Source organism: Nanorana parkeri, unplaced genomic scaffold (genome assembly GCF_000935625.1).
Source record: "Nanorana parkeri isolate BGI_ZX_2015 unplaced genomic scaffold, ASM93562v1 scaffold2642, whole genome shotgun sequence".
In the NCBI taxonomy this organism is placed as follows: Eukaryota; Metazoa; Chordata; class Amphibia; order Anura; family Dicroglossidae; genus Nanorana; species Nanorana parkeri.
This window is the reverse complement of record NW_017308910.1, coordinates 78,227-94,174: the sequence shown is the minus strand read 5'-3', so window position 1 is coordinate 94,174 and position 15,948 is coordinate 78,227. Positions and strand designations below refer to the sequence as shown.

At 51.2% G+C, this 15,948-nt stretch overlaps 1 protein-coding gene across 1 annotated transcript in view; it reads right to left on the bottom strand.

Moving 5' to 3' along the window:
* SRRT (serrate, RNA effector molecule) overlaps window positions 1-15,948 on the bottom strand; it is a 24,173-nt gene that overhangs the window by 2,667 nt on the left and 5,558 nt on the right. The window contains exons 5-14 of the mRNA XM_018573959.1: window positions 12,512-12,681; window positions 12,089-12,255; window positions 7,320-7,448; window positions 6,406-6,529; window positions 4,166-4,308; window positions 2,400-2,461; window positions 2,136-2,214; window positions 1,413-1,589; window positions 1,145-1,318; window positions 53-206 (exon numbers count right to left, since the gene is read on the bottom strand). Coding sequence (XP_018429461.1) covers window positions 53-206; window positions 1,145-1,318; window positions 1,413-1,589; window positions 2,136-2,214; window positions 2,400-2,461; window positions 4,166-4,308; window positions 6,406-6,529; window positions 7,320-7,448; window positions 12,089-12,255; window positions 12,512-12,681 — 1,379 coding nt within the window. The remainder of the gene's footprint in view (window positions 1-52; window positions 207-1,144; window positions 1,319-1,412; window positions 1,590-2,135; window positions 2,215-2,399; window positions 2,462-4,165; window positions 4,309-6,405; window positions 6,530-7,319; window positions 7,449-12,088; window positions 12,256-12,511; window positions 12,682-15,948) is intronic.

The window sequence follows — 15,948 nt, the reverse complement described above, 5'->3', positions numbered from 1 at the left end:
TGGCAAGTGAGCACGGATGGGGAGCATCATAAAACCTCTGTAGCGTGCTTACCTTCTCTGTGGGAAACACGATTGGGTGGGATGGGCCCTCGGACGTGCATGATCCCACAACGAGTCGGCATTTCGTCTTCGCTCGGATAGTCGCAGGTGATGTAATAGTCTACGGAATGTACAATACGAAGGTACAGGAGCAGCTTGTCCAGGACCTGTGCGGACAAAACATACAGATAAAAGCTGAACTCCAGCCTTGCCTTTATTTCCTTTACACTTACACCAAGCCCTCTCCATTGCTGAAACTGATTACTCTCAATTCCCTGCAAGCTGCCATCTCCATAATACAACCCTATGAAGCTGCAGCAGCCATCACAACCCCACTTTACCGTCCCGTCTTAACTTCAATCCCCTCTCCTGCTGAAGCCTATTACTGTTGGCCCACCTCGCACAGCCACTGACTTTCTCTGCTATCATTGGTGCTCTTCGTCATGTTTGGACATGATCTCTAGGGCTGGTGTCAGTCACTGTGCAGCTGTGTAAACGAAAGAGCACATCCCCTGCGTCACTTAAAACATGCATCCCTGCTGACCACCGCTGCAGACTTGAGCTTCTTATCAGTTGCTTGTTTACTTTCTACTAGTGTAATCAAGCAACTGATCGGCAAATTCCACGGACCCTGCCAAACTCTTGGTGGGAAGGGAGGGGGGGTATGGGAACGGGACGATATAGATATCTATATACCGTATATACTCGAGTATAAGCCGAGATTTTCAGTCCATTTTTTTGGGTGAATAAAGCCAAGACCGCGATTGGGCGAAACGCATTAGAGCAGGGGTAGCCAAACTGCAGCCCTCCAGCTGCGGTGAAACTACAAATCCCATGGTGCATCTCTCTCCGGGAGTCATGTCTGTGGCTGTGAGAATCATGCAATGCCATCTCATGGGATTTGTAGTTCCACCACAGCGGGAGGGCTGGAGTGTGGCTACCCCTGCATTTGAGGCTGGACCTTGGACGGGACACCAGTGATGTGATGCAAGCTTCAACAAACTATATCACAGGCATCGGGTACACAGCCAGCTTTTCCCGTTAGTATGGTACATTTACACCTAAGCGTTAACAATGCAGTGACATGGTCGTAGTCTGTCAGCACCTTGATGAGCTTGTCATCTCTCTCCACCGTGATCTCCGTCGGGTTGCCTTCCTTTGGTGGCTCGGCTCCAGATGTTCTCCCTGCTCCCCACAGCAAGTCCTCCTCTTCGGCGCTAACCTCATCTATTAGGTAATCGGTGATATTTTTCAGGATGGGGTTCTGCGCTGCCACTTCCTGCAAAACAGAAACCAGAAGAAAGTCATCATCTGTTTAAAAGGCCGAGGCGATCCGTCCAATCGTATTACTTGCTGGTAAGACATGGGCTCACCTGGCCATCTTGCGTCTCCTTCCAGAGCTGTCCCCTTTCATCCAGGGCGTGGATGAGTTTGGCTGCCAGCTTGATGTCGTTGCGCAGAATCGGTCGGTGCTGCGTGATCCCACTCACGTGACGAATTCGCCAGGAAAGCTCTCGGTTCACCACAGGGCTGAGTTCACAGTCGCGCAGCTGAAAAATATAAATGTGAGATTGGAGGGGGAGCGACATACAAGGCATTCAAAGATATGACAACAGGAGGGGGGGAGGATGCAGACTGACGCTGCACGGGTATCTAGCACTCTGACAGAAGGTCACTGCACTGGGGCCGCCCACCAGACCCCTCTTCTGGCTAATACTGTACAGATGTTCCTCACTTACCGACTTACCTGTTTTGCGACCACTCGCACTTACGACGGAGCGCCGATCGCCCTCCGACCTTGTGCGTCAGCGCGCCGTGTCGCCGGCGGAAGTGGTGTCCTCCGATCTTCATTGCGGGTCCTGGTAAGTATTGTCATTGCCCGATGTACAGTACACTGTTCGTTACTGTACATCGGCAACGCTATACAGTACTGTACTAATGCAGTACAGTACTGTATAGAGTTCCTCACTTAACGACCAATCCGTTTAACGACCTGGTCGTAGGAACGGAACTCGGTCGTTAAGTGAGGAATACCAGTATTACGTAACTTAAAATAAATCTGAGCAGCTAAGAAACATAAAAGGTAAAACACGTACCCGAATATTCTGCAGATTCCAGCAGATCTCTTTAATGTTGACCCCTCGATCGAACGTCACATAACCCTTGCGGAGAAACCTGCAAAAAAAAAAACCCACCAGAGTAAGGCCTTGTGCAAATACAATATCGCTTCTGAGCGGAGTGGGCATTCACGTTGCCTTGTATGAGGAAGAAAAGCAGCTCAGGAGGCGAAGGCTGTGTACATGAGGCCCCAGATGCTTGTGTGGCAGCCAAAGTGTTAATTCCCCCTTCCCTCTGCTCACCTTCTCTCCGGTTGTGGGTCAGAGAGGGCCACTCGCAGGAATCCTGGGTACCGCTTGCACAGCTGGAGAGAGAGAGAACAGCAAAAAGATAAGAAATTATTATTATACAGGATTTATAGAGCGCCAACAGTTTGCGCAGCGCTTTACAATATAAGAAGGACATTACAATCACAATACAGTTCAAGACACGATGGTGAGGAGGGCCCTGCCCCTGAGGGCTTACAATCTAAAAGTGGAGGGGCTAGTGATACATGAGGAGGTAGCTGTGTGGGCATGAATGGTTGAGTGGTCAGGGTGCGGTGGGATCGGCTTCCCTGAAGAGATGAGTCCTAAGGGATCGCCTAAAGGCAGTCAGAGTGGGAGATAGACGGACAGGTTGGGGTAAAGAGTTCCAGAGGAAGGGAGAGATTCTAGTGAAGTCCTGGAGGCGAGCATGGGAGGAGTTGACGAGGGAGCTGGAAAGTAGGTGGTCTTGGGAAGAGCGGAGGGGACGGTTAGGGAGACAATGTTTGAGATATAGCCGGAAATGCAACAGAAAGAGAATGGAGGCATGACGAAACCCTAACAGGAAACAAGATGTGGCCGCAGTGGATACTATTAAAAGGATCAATAATGTAAATGTGATGTCCTTAAAGTGACATTAAAGCCAAATGTTTTTCCCCTCCCCCCCATGTAAATGTTGGCACTAACCTCAAATGATGTCTCTTTTTCCGATCTTCCTCCTCTTTCCCAATGTTTTCATGTGTCCCTCCAGCGGTGCGACGTCTCTCCCATCCAGCGGTGTCTGCAGGCGGGTGCACGCGTCCATAGACTTACCTTGCGTCTCTGCTATTGCTAGCAGTAGATAGAGGCAAAAAAACCGGAGGGTTTAGAACCCCTTTAACCTAAAATCCATTTCTTGCAGTTCATTGAAGAACACAGGAATTCGGATACAGTTGGGTTATGCTGTCGCCTACAGGAGGATGGGACACTGGCAAACAGAAAAATCAAAAGCCAGCCCCCATTATAACCCCTCCACATACCCAGCATGCCTCAGTTTTGTGGAAAAGCAGTACTAAGGACATGTACAGAAAAAAAAACACTGGGGGGTTTGGAGCCTGTGTCCCTCAATGGACTCCCAAGAAAGATTTCACAGTAGGTACAATAATGCCATTTCTGGTTTTGTCCATTGAAGAACACAGGAATTCAGACCGTGTAGAGACGGCCAAAAGCAGCCCAACTGAGGGATGGGCAACCCAGCAAAAAAACACTACAGTCCTCATTAGGAGTGGAGACCACCTGAAGGACCAATGACTAAATCTTAATGTATGAGGTGGGGGCCTCCTACCAGAAAGGGGAACCTGCCAACGAGACCCAAGGGGAGAGCACAGAGGATCAACCTGGTGCTCCAGACCAACAAAAGTCTAGCAAAAAAAAATAGACTATATTCAGCAGAGCTGAAGAAAAGACGTCCATACTCCCAGGACACTGGCTAAAAGACTGAGGCATGCTGAGTAGCGATTATACTGAAAGCTGGCATGTTTTTTTTTCTGTTTGCCATTGTCCAATCCACCTGTAGGCAGCGGTACAACCCGACTATATCCAAATTCCTGTGCCCCTCAATGAAAAAAATGTAACATAGTATCTGGAGCTGGCCTGTGCCAGCCTAGCTTTAGCATAACCTGGAAGAAGCGACACGATGCTGCATGCACTCTGTCCCCTGGGGAAGGGATTAGAGAATATCATTGCTCAAAACAGAACTGGTGGGGGCCAGATGGGGTTCTCACCGCAGTGATTTCGGCCTTGGAGATATTGGGGGCCACGTTCCTCATGAAGAGCGAGCAAGTCTTGTGTAAGGGGCGGGGCTTCACGACATCCTCCTTTGGTTTTTCTTTTGGCTTCTCCTCTTCTTCCTTCTTCGGGGATCCCTCTGCAAATACAAAAGGCTCAGCTGTGTATAGAAAGATACTGAACTCCGTAGATGTAAAGAGGCCCGCAGCAGGAGGTTTATTGCAGGGGCACAGCAATTCAAAATCCCACTTCACACATAGCTCCCTGCAGTATTTTATGGGGGGCTGCATCTGTCCCAGTGAATGGGCATTACAGTTCCTGCAAAAAGAATCCATATCAAAAGCACCCTCAAGACAGACCTGTACTGCTGATGATGTTCACATGTGTTTGCTATGAATCAAAAGGGCAGATTGGAACCTGATGGTGACCCTCTGCTGAAGGAGGTCTGCAAGTGCAGCAGAATTCTATGAAAAATGGGTTTCGACAAAGGACCCTTAACCTCCCCGGCGGTATTCCCGAGTCTGGCTCGGGGTGAATTTTCCATACCAGGAGCGGTAACCCCGAGCCAGACTCGGGGCTGCAGAGAAAAGTGACACTTGCCTTGTCCCTGCGATCCCGCGGCGTCCTCTGCTGTACGCGGCCTGAAAATGAAACTAAAAGCCGGCATCTGACTTTTAGTTTCGTTTTCGGGCGTCACAGCCAGCGGGAGATTCTTCCTGTGCGGTAAAGTAATGGGGTGGGGGGTGCCATAGGGTTGGACTGGATCGGGATCTTTGTGTTACAGCAGTTAGGAATTTCATGCCTATGGTAATGCCCAATAGGACTTCTTTAAAGTGAACCTGTCATCTGCTAAAATTCCTACCTAGGTGCACCCCCACCAGGAGGAGAGCCTGTATGTGACCCCAGTTTCCCCTTTATCAATAAGGACTTGACTTTGGAGTCGAGCCCCGCCCCTGGAGCTATGTCCCAGCTACCATTAGAGCCTTTGCTTTGTTCATGGTTTTACTTTGTTACCAAAGACTTGACTGACTTTGGGGGTGAAGCCCTGCACCCAGAGCAATGTCCCAACTACCTTCCCGTCCAATCAGGTGCCATTAGAGCCTTTGCTTTCATCATGGATTTATTTTGTGACCAAAGACTTGACTTTTCTGACTTTGGGGTTGAGCCCCGCCCCCGGATCTAAACCACCAGGTGCCTCCATGGTCGGCAAGGGCGCTCTCATTTGGCAAGGGGACGCACACGCACTGACCGTTCTCATTAGAATCGCATTGGTTTCAGTCTGCTGCAAATTAGATCACAGCCAAATCTCTCAGTGGCAAAAGAGACTTCACTCCCAATGTAGCCCTAAGCTTACCCACTACAGGAAAGTTCTGCCCGGAGTCAGGCTTTAACCCCTTCATGACTGAGGCCTTTTTTCCATTTTTTGCACCCATGTTATATTCCACATTTTAGGCCTGAAAATTACTTAAAACCCCCAAACATTATATATGTTCTGAATGCCAAGACCCTATAGAATAAAATGGTGGTAGTTGCAAATTTTTATGTAGCGCAATATTAGCACAACTCCTTATTAAACCCCAAAATTTTGTGACAAATTTAATTAAATGCCCCAAAACACAACAAAATACCAATTTTTTTAATGAAATATAAAAGATGAGGTTACAACGAGTAAAACGATACCCAATGTGATAGCAGATGGTGGTGACAGGTACTCTTTAAGGTGATGCTGGGGGTCCAAAAGACCCCCAGTGTCACCTTTACACTGGAAATAAGCTATTGATGTGCAGATCGCACTTCAATAGCTTAGAGCTGGGCTGCAGGAGCCCAGTACTGACAGCCCAGGGACCGGAAGTGATGCAATCTGCATCGCTCCCGGTCCCATAGAACGGGGAGGGGATCGATGAACGGAAGTTCGTCGACCTCCTCCCCAGCTCCCCGCGGACACCAAGATCGCCGGTCCCGGGCCCGTAGGAGGGGCAACGGAACCCGGGAAGCACGGCGGGGGTGTCCGGCGGGGGGGGCGGCCCCTTCTTCGGGACGCAGAAGCGATCTGGCGACAGGTAAGTCGCCATAATCGCTTCTGTTGTAAAGCCGACTGTCGGCTTTACAAGTTTAAACAGAGTCCCGGCGGCTTTAAACAGCCCCAATGCTGGCGACGTACACTGTACGTCGTCAGTCACGAAGGGGTTAACACTATGTATCTACTACAAGAACCCAAGCTTCGTGTTGGACTCACCTCTGCCATTCTGCCCCTGACTCTCCCTCTCTGGTTTGGGGCTGCCTGGTTCAGAACCGGATCCAGACTCAGAATCGCTGCCGTCATCGCTGTCTCCGCTACGCTTCCTTTTTCTCTTAGTTGACTGCAAAACAAAAATCACACATGAGTTCTGACAGGAAGATGGACCACCACAAAGCAATTCACAAAGAAGAATGCGGCACAGAACAGAAGATAATCACATCTCATTTCCTCACATCTCCCAAAAATAAGAGGATTTTACCTCATTTCAAGACAGTGCGCAGACCCACTGAGGCTTTTACACCCAGCCAGATGCACATCCACAAGTGCTGGTTTATAGTGGCTCCACCCACTGACCTGGAATGGGGAATAATCCTCTATATTGGGAATATGATAGAACGAGACATGTGAATAACCCTCAGTCCTACGACGACTTTACTGTGCTACCCACCAATTCAGCTGGAGGGCTTTTTGATTGCTTTAGTGCCTTCTCACTATAACCTATATGGTTACACTGTATACCAGAGAATTAGAAAAGAGAACAAAAATCAGAATCCTTTTAGAGTGCCTAAGGTAGGATGTGTTCCGTTTGGTCAATACCATCTCTGCCCCCTATATCCCATGAAGAGACCCTCCCCCACCCACCAACCTGGACATCCCTGTTCCCATCACCCCTGTCATTGTTATACCCTGAACACCCTCCTTCCTTCCCTCACCTATAGTATTGTTATACCCTGAACACCCTCCTTCCTTCCCTCACCTATAGTATTGTTATACCCTGAACGTCCCTGTTCTTTCCCTGGCATTGGTATATGCTGAACGTCCCCGTTCCTTCTTTCCCTGATATTGGTAAACTCTGAACATCCCCGTTTCCTGTCTGGAGTTGGGGGAGGTGATGAAAAGCCCCATTGTACCTTTCTGGTCTCTCGCTCCGGCTCCTCCTCCACCTTCTTCTCCACCTTCTTCTCCACCTTCTTCTCTTCTTCCGCCTCCTCAGGTTTGGCGGGTTTTTCCTCCACCTCCCCTTCCTTCTCGGTCTCAGTCTAGGAGACAACATACAACAGCTTCTCATTAAACTGCTCCACACAAATAAAACAGTAAATGGTTGTTGGATGAGCTGCTCGTAGTAGTATTAAATCCTCACCGCAATATGTTCTTTTACCTTTAAGACCCCCCCCCCAATAAAAGAGAACCTAGAAAGTATTTTTTTCTCAATTGCTCCCAAAACACTTCTTAAACCTTCGATAAACTCCTCACTCCATCCTTTCCAGCTCGGAACTCCTCACTCCATCCTTTCCAGCTCGGAACTCCTCACTCCATCCTTTCCAGCTCGGAACTTCCGGTTGGGGAACACACTAATTACAGCAATGAGAGGTCACTGCTCCACGTTCAGGGACTACATGCGTCATGACCCCTTGCGCTTCTTAGATTAAGCGCCTGCTTGCCCAACTGGCAAAGCTCTTAGAGAAGTAAGGAGAGCCGATTGGGATGCGGGTCTTGCTTGCTGCCTGTGTGCATGGAGCGTCAGCACGACAACATGCAGACTTAGCCAGAAGTGGGCAGACAAGGCGGCTTACACTGGGGCCTGCAAAGGCAACGTAGCCACCCTATCCCTATAGATGGGAATGCAGGATGCAATTTGCATGCCTCAAGTTGGCCATACATTGCTCTATTTTGCTCAACCTGAGGGTTGTGAGGAAAAAAAAAAAATAGAGCAGATTCCTCCATCATTGCTACGAGCGCGTTGATAGAGGAATCCCTGCTGTTCCTTTTGTATGCCGAGCATGGCCACCGGCCGGCTCATTGGGTACGGTTCTGCTCATACATCTTCCCACTGGCTCCTTTGAGTCACGGTGCTCTTTTCGCTAAGTCTGGGTTTCAGACCATGTTTCATGTGGGTGGTTACCTGCATAAACCCCTATACCCTCCTGTTCCCACCCTTATCTGAATAGCAGGGTGCTGCTTCTGGCAGAAAGGTGTAACCTTAAGAATTCGGGGCAGGTTTCTGTGGTCCTGTCTGCACAGCAACGTCATCCATTCACTCGGATCACTCCCAGTGGAATATTACATGTCCCATCTGCCACAGTCTGCACGCCAGCAATTCCTCTTCCACCCCACTAGCCCAGCCACACTTCCTCCAGCCCAAGTCTGTGCTCCCATATTGACCTCGGAACTCCTCACTCCATCCTTTCCAGCTCGGAACTCCTCACTCCATCCTTTCCAGCTCGGAACTCCTCACTCCATCCTTTCCAGCTCGGAACTCCTCACTCCATCCTTTCCAGCTCGGAACTCCTCACTCCATCCTTTCCAGCTCGGAACTCCTCACTCCATCCTTTCCAGCTCGGAACTCCTCACTCCATCCTTTCCAGCTCGGAACTCCTCACTCCATCCTTTCCAGCTCGGAACTCCTCACTCCATCCTTTCCAGCTCGGAACTCCTCACTCCATCCTTTCCAGCTCGGAACTCCTCACTCCATCCTTTCCAGCTCGGAACTCCTCACTCCATCCTTTCCAGCTCGGAACTCCTCACTCCATCCTTTCCAGCTCGGAACTCCTCACTCCATCCTTTCCAGCTCGGAACTCCTCACTCCATCCTTTCCAGCTCGGAACTCCTCACTCCATCCTTTCCAGCTCGGAACTCCTCACTCCATCCTTTCCAGCTCGGAACTCCTCACTCCATCCTTTCCAGCTCGGAACTCCTCACTCCATCCTTTCCAGCTCGGAACTCCTCACTCCATCCTTTCCAGCTCGGAACTCCTCACTCCATCCTTTCCAGCTCGGAACTCCTCACTCCATCCTTTCCAGCTCGGAACTCCTCACTCCATCCTTTCCAGCTCGGAACTCCTCACTCCATCCTTTCCAGCTCGGAACTCCTCACTCCATCCTTTCCAGCTCGGAACTCCTCACTCCATCCTTTCCAGCTCGGAACTCCTCACTCCATCCTTTCCAGCTCGGAACTCCTCACTCCATCCTTTCCAGCTCGGAACTCCTCACTCCATCCTTTCCAGCTCGGAACTCCTCACTCCATCCTTTCCAGCTCGGAACTCCTCACTCCATCCTTTCCAGCTCGGAACTCCTCACTCCATCCTTTCCAGCTCGGAACTCCTCACTCCATCCTTTCCAGCTCGGAACTCCTCACTCCATCCTTTCCAGCTCGGAACTCCTCACTCCATCCTTTCCAGCTCGGAACTCCTCACTCCATCCTTTCCAGCTCGGAACTCCTCACTCCATCCTTTCCAGCTCGGAACTCCTCACTCCATCCTTTCCAGCTCGGAACTCCTCACTCCATCCTTTCCAGCTCGGAACTCCTCACTCCATCCTTTCCAGCTCGGAACTCCTCACTCCATCCTTTCCAGCTCGGAACTCCTCACTCCATCCTTTCCAGCTCGGAACTCCTCACTCCATCCTTTCCAGCTCGGAACTCCTCACTCCATCCTTTCCAGCTCGGAACTCCTCACTCCATCCTTTCCAGCTCGGAACTCCTCACTCCATCCTTTCCAGCTCGGAACTCCTCACTCCATCCTTTCCAGCTCGGAACTCCTCACTCCATCCTTTCCAGCTCGGAACTCCTCACTCCATCCTTTCCAGCTCGGAACTCCTCACTCCATCCTTTCCAGCTCGGAACTCCTCACTCCATCCTTTCCAGCTCGGAACTCCTCACTCCATCCTTTCCAGCTCGGAACTCCTCACTCCATCCTTTCCAGCTCGGAACTCCTCACTCCATCCTTTCCAGCTCGGAACTCCTCACTCCATCCTTTCCAGCTCGGAACTCCTCACTCCATCCTTTCCAGCTCGGAACTCCTCACTCCATCCTTTCCAGCTCGGAACTCCTCACTCCATCCTTTCCAGCTCGGAACTCCTCACTCCATCCTTTCCAGCTCGGAACTCCTCACTCCATCCTTTCCAGCTCGGAACTCCTCACTCCATCCTTTCCAGCTCGGAACTCCTCACTCCATCCTTTCCAGCTCGGAACTCCTCACTCCATCCTTTCCAGCTCGGAACTCCTCACTCCATCCTTTCCAGCTCGGAACTCCTCACTCCATCCTTTCCAGCTCGGAACTCCTCACTCCATCCTTTCCAGCTCGGAACTCCTCACTCCATCCTTTCCAGCTCGGAACTCCTCACTCCATCCTTTCCAGCTCGGAACTCCTCACTCCATCCTTTCCAGCTCGGAACTCCTCACTCCATCCTTTCCAGCTCGGAACTCCTCACTCCATCCTTTCCAGCTCGGAACTCCTCACTCCATCCTTTCCAGCTCGGAACTCCTCACTCCATCCTTTCCAGCTCGGAACTCCTCACTCCATCCTTTCCAGCTCGGAACTCCTCACTCCATCCTTTCCAGCTCGGAACTCCTCACTCCATCCTTTCCAGCTCGGAACTCCTCACTCCATCCTTTCCAGCTAGGAACTCCTCACTCCATCCTTTCCAGCTCGGAACTCCTCACTCCATCCTTTCCAGCTCGGAACTCCTCACTCCATCCTTTCCAGCTCGGAACTCCTCACTCCATCCTTTCCAGCTCGGAACTCCTCACTCCATCCTTTCCAGCTCGGAACTCCTCACTCCATCCTTTCCAGCTCGGAACTCCTCACTCCATCCTTTCCAGCTCGGAACTCCTCACTCCATCCTTTCCAGCTCGGAACTCCTCACTCCATCCTTTCCAGCTCGGAACTCCTCACTCCATCCTTTCCAGCTCGGAACTCCTCACTCCATCCTTTCCAGCTCGGAACTCCTCACTCCATCCTTTCCAGCTCGGAACTTCCGGTTGGGGAACACACTAATTACAGCAATGAGAGGTCACTGCTCCACGTTCAGGGACTACATGCGTCATGACCCCTTGCGCTTCTTAGATTAAGCGCCTGCTTGCCCAACTGGCAAAGCTCTTAGAGAAGTAAGGAGAGCCGATTGGGATGCGGGTCTTGCTTGCTGCCTGTGTGCATGGAGCGTCAGCACGACAACATGCAGACTTAGCCAGAAGTGGGCAGACAAGGCGGCTTACACTGGGGCCTGCAAAGGCAACGTAGCCACCCTATCCCTATAGATGGGAATGCAGGATGCAATTTGCATGCCTCAAGTTGGCCATACATTGCTCTATTTTGCTCAACCTGAGGGTTGTGAGGAAAAAAAAAAAATAGAGCAGATTCCTCCATCATTGCTACGAGCGCGTTGATAGAGGAATCCCTGCTGTTCCTTTTGTATGCCGAGCATGGCCACCGGCCGGCTCATTGGGTACGGTTCTGCTCATACATCTTCCCACTGGCTCCTTTGAGTCACGGTGCTCTTTTCGCTAAGTCTGGGTTTCAGACCATGTTTCATGTGGGTGGTTACCTGCATAAACCCCTATACCCTCCTGTTCCCACCCTTATCTGAATAGCAGGGTGCTGCTTCTGGCAGAAAGGTGTAACCTTAAGAATTCGGGGCAGGTTTCTGTGGTCCTGTCTGCACAGCAACGTCATCCATTCACTCGGATCACTCCCAGTGGAATATTACATGTCCCATCTGCCACAGTCTGCACGCTTTAACCACCTTTATTGTAAAAAAAAAAAAAAAAAGTATTAAATGCACATTAATCATAAGATCAATATTGCACCATTTACTACTTTTACAAAAGCTGGACTTATCCTTTAAAGCGTACTTCTCACATACAATATGGCCGTATACAATGTAATGGCTCCAATGACTCCCACCTTAGCAGGGGCCTCTTTCTCCTCAGCCGGCTTGCTGGGCCCTTCGGAGGTTCGGCCCTCCTCCTTCTTGGCAGCTTCTTTCTTGGCTGCCTCTCTTTTGGCCTGCTCTTCCTCTTCATCCAAAATCTTCAAGTCCATTTCAGTTCCTCCCTCCATTCGTATTACAGCTGCGACCGAAAGAGGCGACAAATTATATGTGAAACACCCGGTACCGGGTTTTCGCATTGGACGGGTCTTTTCTGCCCGTGCGTGCGCTAGGGGGCACGCGCGAGCAGAAAAAAAACCCGCAGATGCTGCAATGCCGTCCGTCCGTTTTTTTACTACGGGCGGACGGCAAGAGGTTAAAAAGGCACATCACACGCCTCCCTGTGCTTTTTGTCCGTTATGTACATGATTTGGACACGTCAGGAGAATCTACATTACCCGCATCCAGAACTTTGATGATAGCTGGGGCCTTGTCCACATCCAGTAAGATCTCCGTCAACCACTCATTGTCCACCAGATAGAAATAAGCGCTGAGCCTGTTGCGTAAGGCAGCCAGGGACTCCTGCTTGTGACGACCCACCTCGTCAGGGTGATACTTGGAGCGGAACCTGTGGAAAGATGGTGTGTGCAGATAGAGAGAGAAATGGGAAGGGAAGGACAGAAGGCGATGGAAAAAAAAAAACAAAAACAAAAAAAAGACAGTGAGTGAGTGTGCAACAACATAGACGCACATATCAAATCTGCAATTCCACTTTCACCAACATCCTCCTGTACTTATTGGGAAGCCCTTCCTGCCACTGCCTAACCACAGGAGTACCAAGTATACACCGAGTGGGCGGATTATTATATACACACCGAGTGGGCGGATTATTATATACACACCGAGTGGGCGGATTATTATATACACACCGAGTGGGCGGATTATTATATACACCGAGTGGGCGGATTATTATATACACCGAGTGGGCGGATTATTATATACACCGAGTGGGCGGATTATTATATACACCGAGTGGGCGGATTATTATATACACCGAGTGGGCGGATTATTATATACACCGAGTGGGCGGATTATTATATTGTGGCGGGGGTCATAATAATCCGGCCACTCAGTGTATATAATAATCCGGCCACTCAGTGTATATACCCCTTCATTACCAGGCCTGGGCCGGGCTGCAATAGTTGGCTGACAATTACTCGATCTTGCAAAACTGTACCCAAAAGGCAGGAGGGCGTTTACACGCTCAATGGGCAAGGTAGGGGGTCATATGCATGATCACAGGTATGTAAAACGAGGATTGTTTCTGTATTGTTAACATCCTGTGACCAAACCGACCATGAACTACAACAGCCAGTAGGGGGGGTATACTTTGCAGTCTTGTGCCCTAGCCCACATAGACTTCAAATCACAAGATGTATCTGACAAGAGATAATGTCTCAGCAAGCACTAGGACATCACCTTCAAGCTTCTGATCATTGCACCTTCCAAGTTAAAAACAAACAAATACACGTGAACCTGGACGAGACCGCACACAAGTCACTGTACTGATCCCCCACCATTGAGAGGAAGGGGAGGGCTGACGGTGTGTAAATCCAGCCAGTGTGACTGGTTCACATTGATCACAAGGTACAGAGCTACAGTCACCTCTCCCCCTGACTGTTCACAAAAAACACGTGGGCCCAGGCTCTGCAAGCGAGGGGGGGCAGAGAAATGACTGAGAGGCTCAGGTCTAGGAGGCCTGCAGCGGTTCCAGACGCAGCAGCCAGGAGCACAGCTGGGGGTGGATTTCCTCCACCATATAAATGGGATTTGGAGGCCGTTGGCTGGAGGTAATTATGCATTTGTGGAAGGAGAAGGGGAGGTAAGTCAGGTCAGGAGAAGGAAGTGTGCAAAAAAGGGGTAAATGTTATAAAGTACACTTATCCTTTAAGGCAGCCTCTCAACCACTGGTATGTCTCCTGCTGTGAAGGGGAAATGAAGACTGATGTGAAGGGGGCCCCAGGCATGCAAGGGGGTCACTTTTTTGGGTGGTTTTGCATGGGGTCCCCCCAAAAAATAAGGCATTTTAGACTGGGGTGCCTCAAGATTTTGCATACTTTTAAGGGGTGCCCTGACTAACAAAAAAAAGTTGAGAGATGCTGCTTTAAGCGACAGCAGGATGAGCGAGGGGTAAGGGTACCTTCCTGTAGCCCCAGTACCAGTCTTGGATGTACTAACCCCTCCCACCCCTCCATACACCCTCCTCTTGGCATGCAAGGGGGAACTTCTGATGTGAAGGGGGCCCCAGGCATGCAAGGGGGAACTTCTGATGTGAAGGGGGCCCCAGGCATGCAAGGGGGAACTTCTGATGTGAAGGGGGCCCCAGGCATGCAAGGGGGAACTTCTGATGTGAAGGGGGCCCCAGGCATGCAAGGGGGAACTTCTGATGTGAAGGGGGCCCCAGGCATGCAAGGGGGAACTTCTGATGTGAAGGGGGCCCCAGGCATGCAAGGGGGAACTTCTGATGTGAAGGGGGCCCCAGGCATGCAAGGGGGAACTTCTGATGTGAAGGGGGCCCCAGGCATGCAAGGGGGAACTTCTGATGTGAAGGGGGCCCCAGGCATGCAAGGGGGAACTTCTGATGTGAAGGGGGCCCCAGGCATGCAAGGGGGAACTTCTGATGTGAAGGGGGCCCCAGGCATGCAAGGGGGAACTTCTGATGTGAAGGGGGCCCCAGGCATGCAAGGGGGAACTTCTGATGTGAAGGGGGCCCCAGGCATGCAAGGGGGAACTTCTGATGTGAAGGGGGCCCCAGGCATGCAAGGGGGAACTTCTGATGTGAAGGGGGCCCCAGGCATGCAAGGGGGAACTTCTGATGTGAAGGGGGCCCCAGGCATGCAAGGGGGAACTTCTGATGTGAAGGGGGCCCCAGGCATGCAAGGGGGAACTTCTGATGTGAAGGGGGCCCCAGGCATGCAAGGGGGAACTTCTGATGTGAAGGGGGCCCCAGGCATGCAAGGGGGAACTTCTGATGTGAAGGGGGCCCCAGGCATGCAAGGGGGAACTTCTGATGTGAAGGGGGCCCCAGGCATGCAAGGGGGAACTTCTGATGTGAAGGGGGCCCCAGGCATGCAAGGGGGAACTTCTGATGTGAAGGGGGCCCCAGGCATGCAAGGGGGAACTTCTGATGTGAAGGGGGCCCCAGGCATGCAAGGGGGAACTTCTGATGTGAAGGGGGCCCCAGGCATGCAAGGGGGAACTTCTGATGTGAAGGGGGCCCCAGGCATGCAAGGGGGAACTTCTGATGTGAAGGGGGCCCCAGGCATGCAAGGGGGAACTTCTGATGTGAAGGGGGCCCCAGGCATGCAAGGGGGAACTTCTGATGTGAAGGGGGCCCCAGGCATGCAAGGGGGAACTTCTGATGTGAAGGGGGCCCCAGGCATGCAAGGGGGAACTTCTGATGTGAAGGGGGCCCCAGGCATGCAAGGGGGAACTTCTGATGTGAAGGGGGCCCCAGGCATGCAAGGGGGAACTTCTGATGTGAAGGGGGCCCCAGGCATGCAAGGGGGAACTTCTGATGTGAAGGGGGCCCCAGGCATGCAAGGGGGAACTTCTGATGTGAAGGGGGCCCCAGGCATGCAAGGGGGAACTTCTGATGTGAAGGGGGCCCCAGGCATGCAAGGGGGAACTTCTGATGTGAAGGGGGCCCCAGGCATGCAAGGGGGAACTTCTGATGTGAAGGGGTATCAGACCAATCATATCACCCCGGGTTTTACCTGGATCATACCGCGTGCTGCAGTTTTCCCGAACAAAACATTTTACATCAATTTCCACAGGACTTTTTGTGTGTGTGTTTTTTTTTTTTCTCTCTAACCGTGATTTTTGTTTTACATTC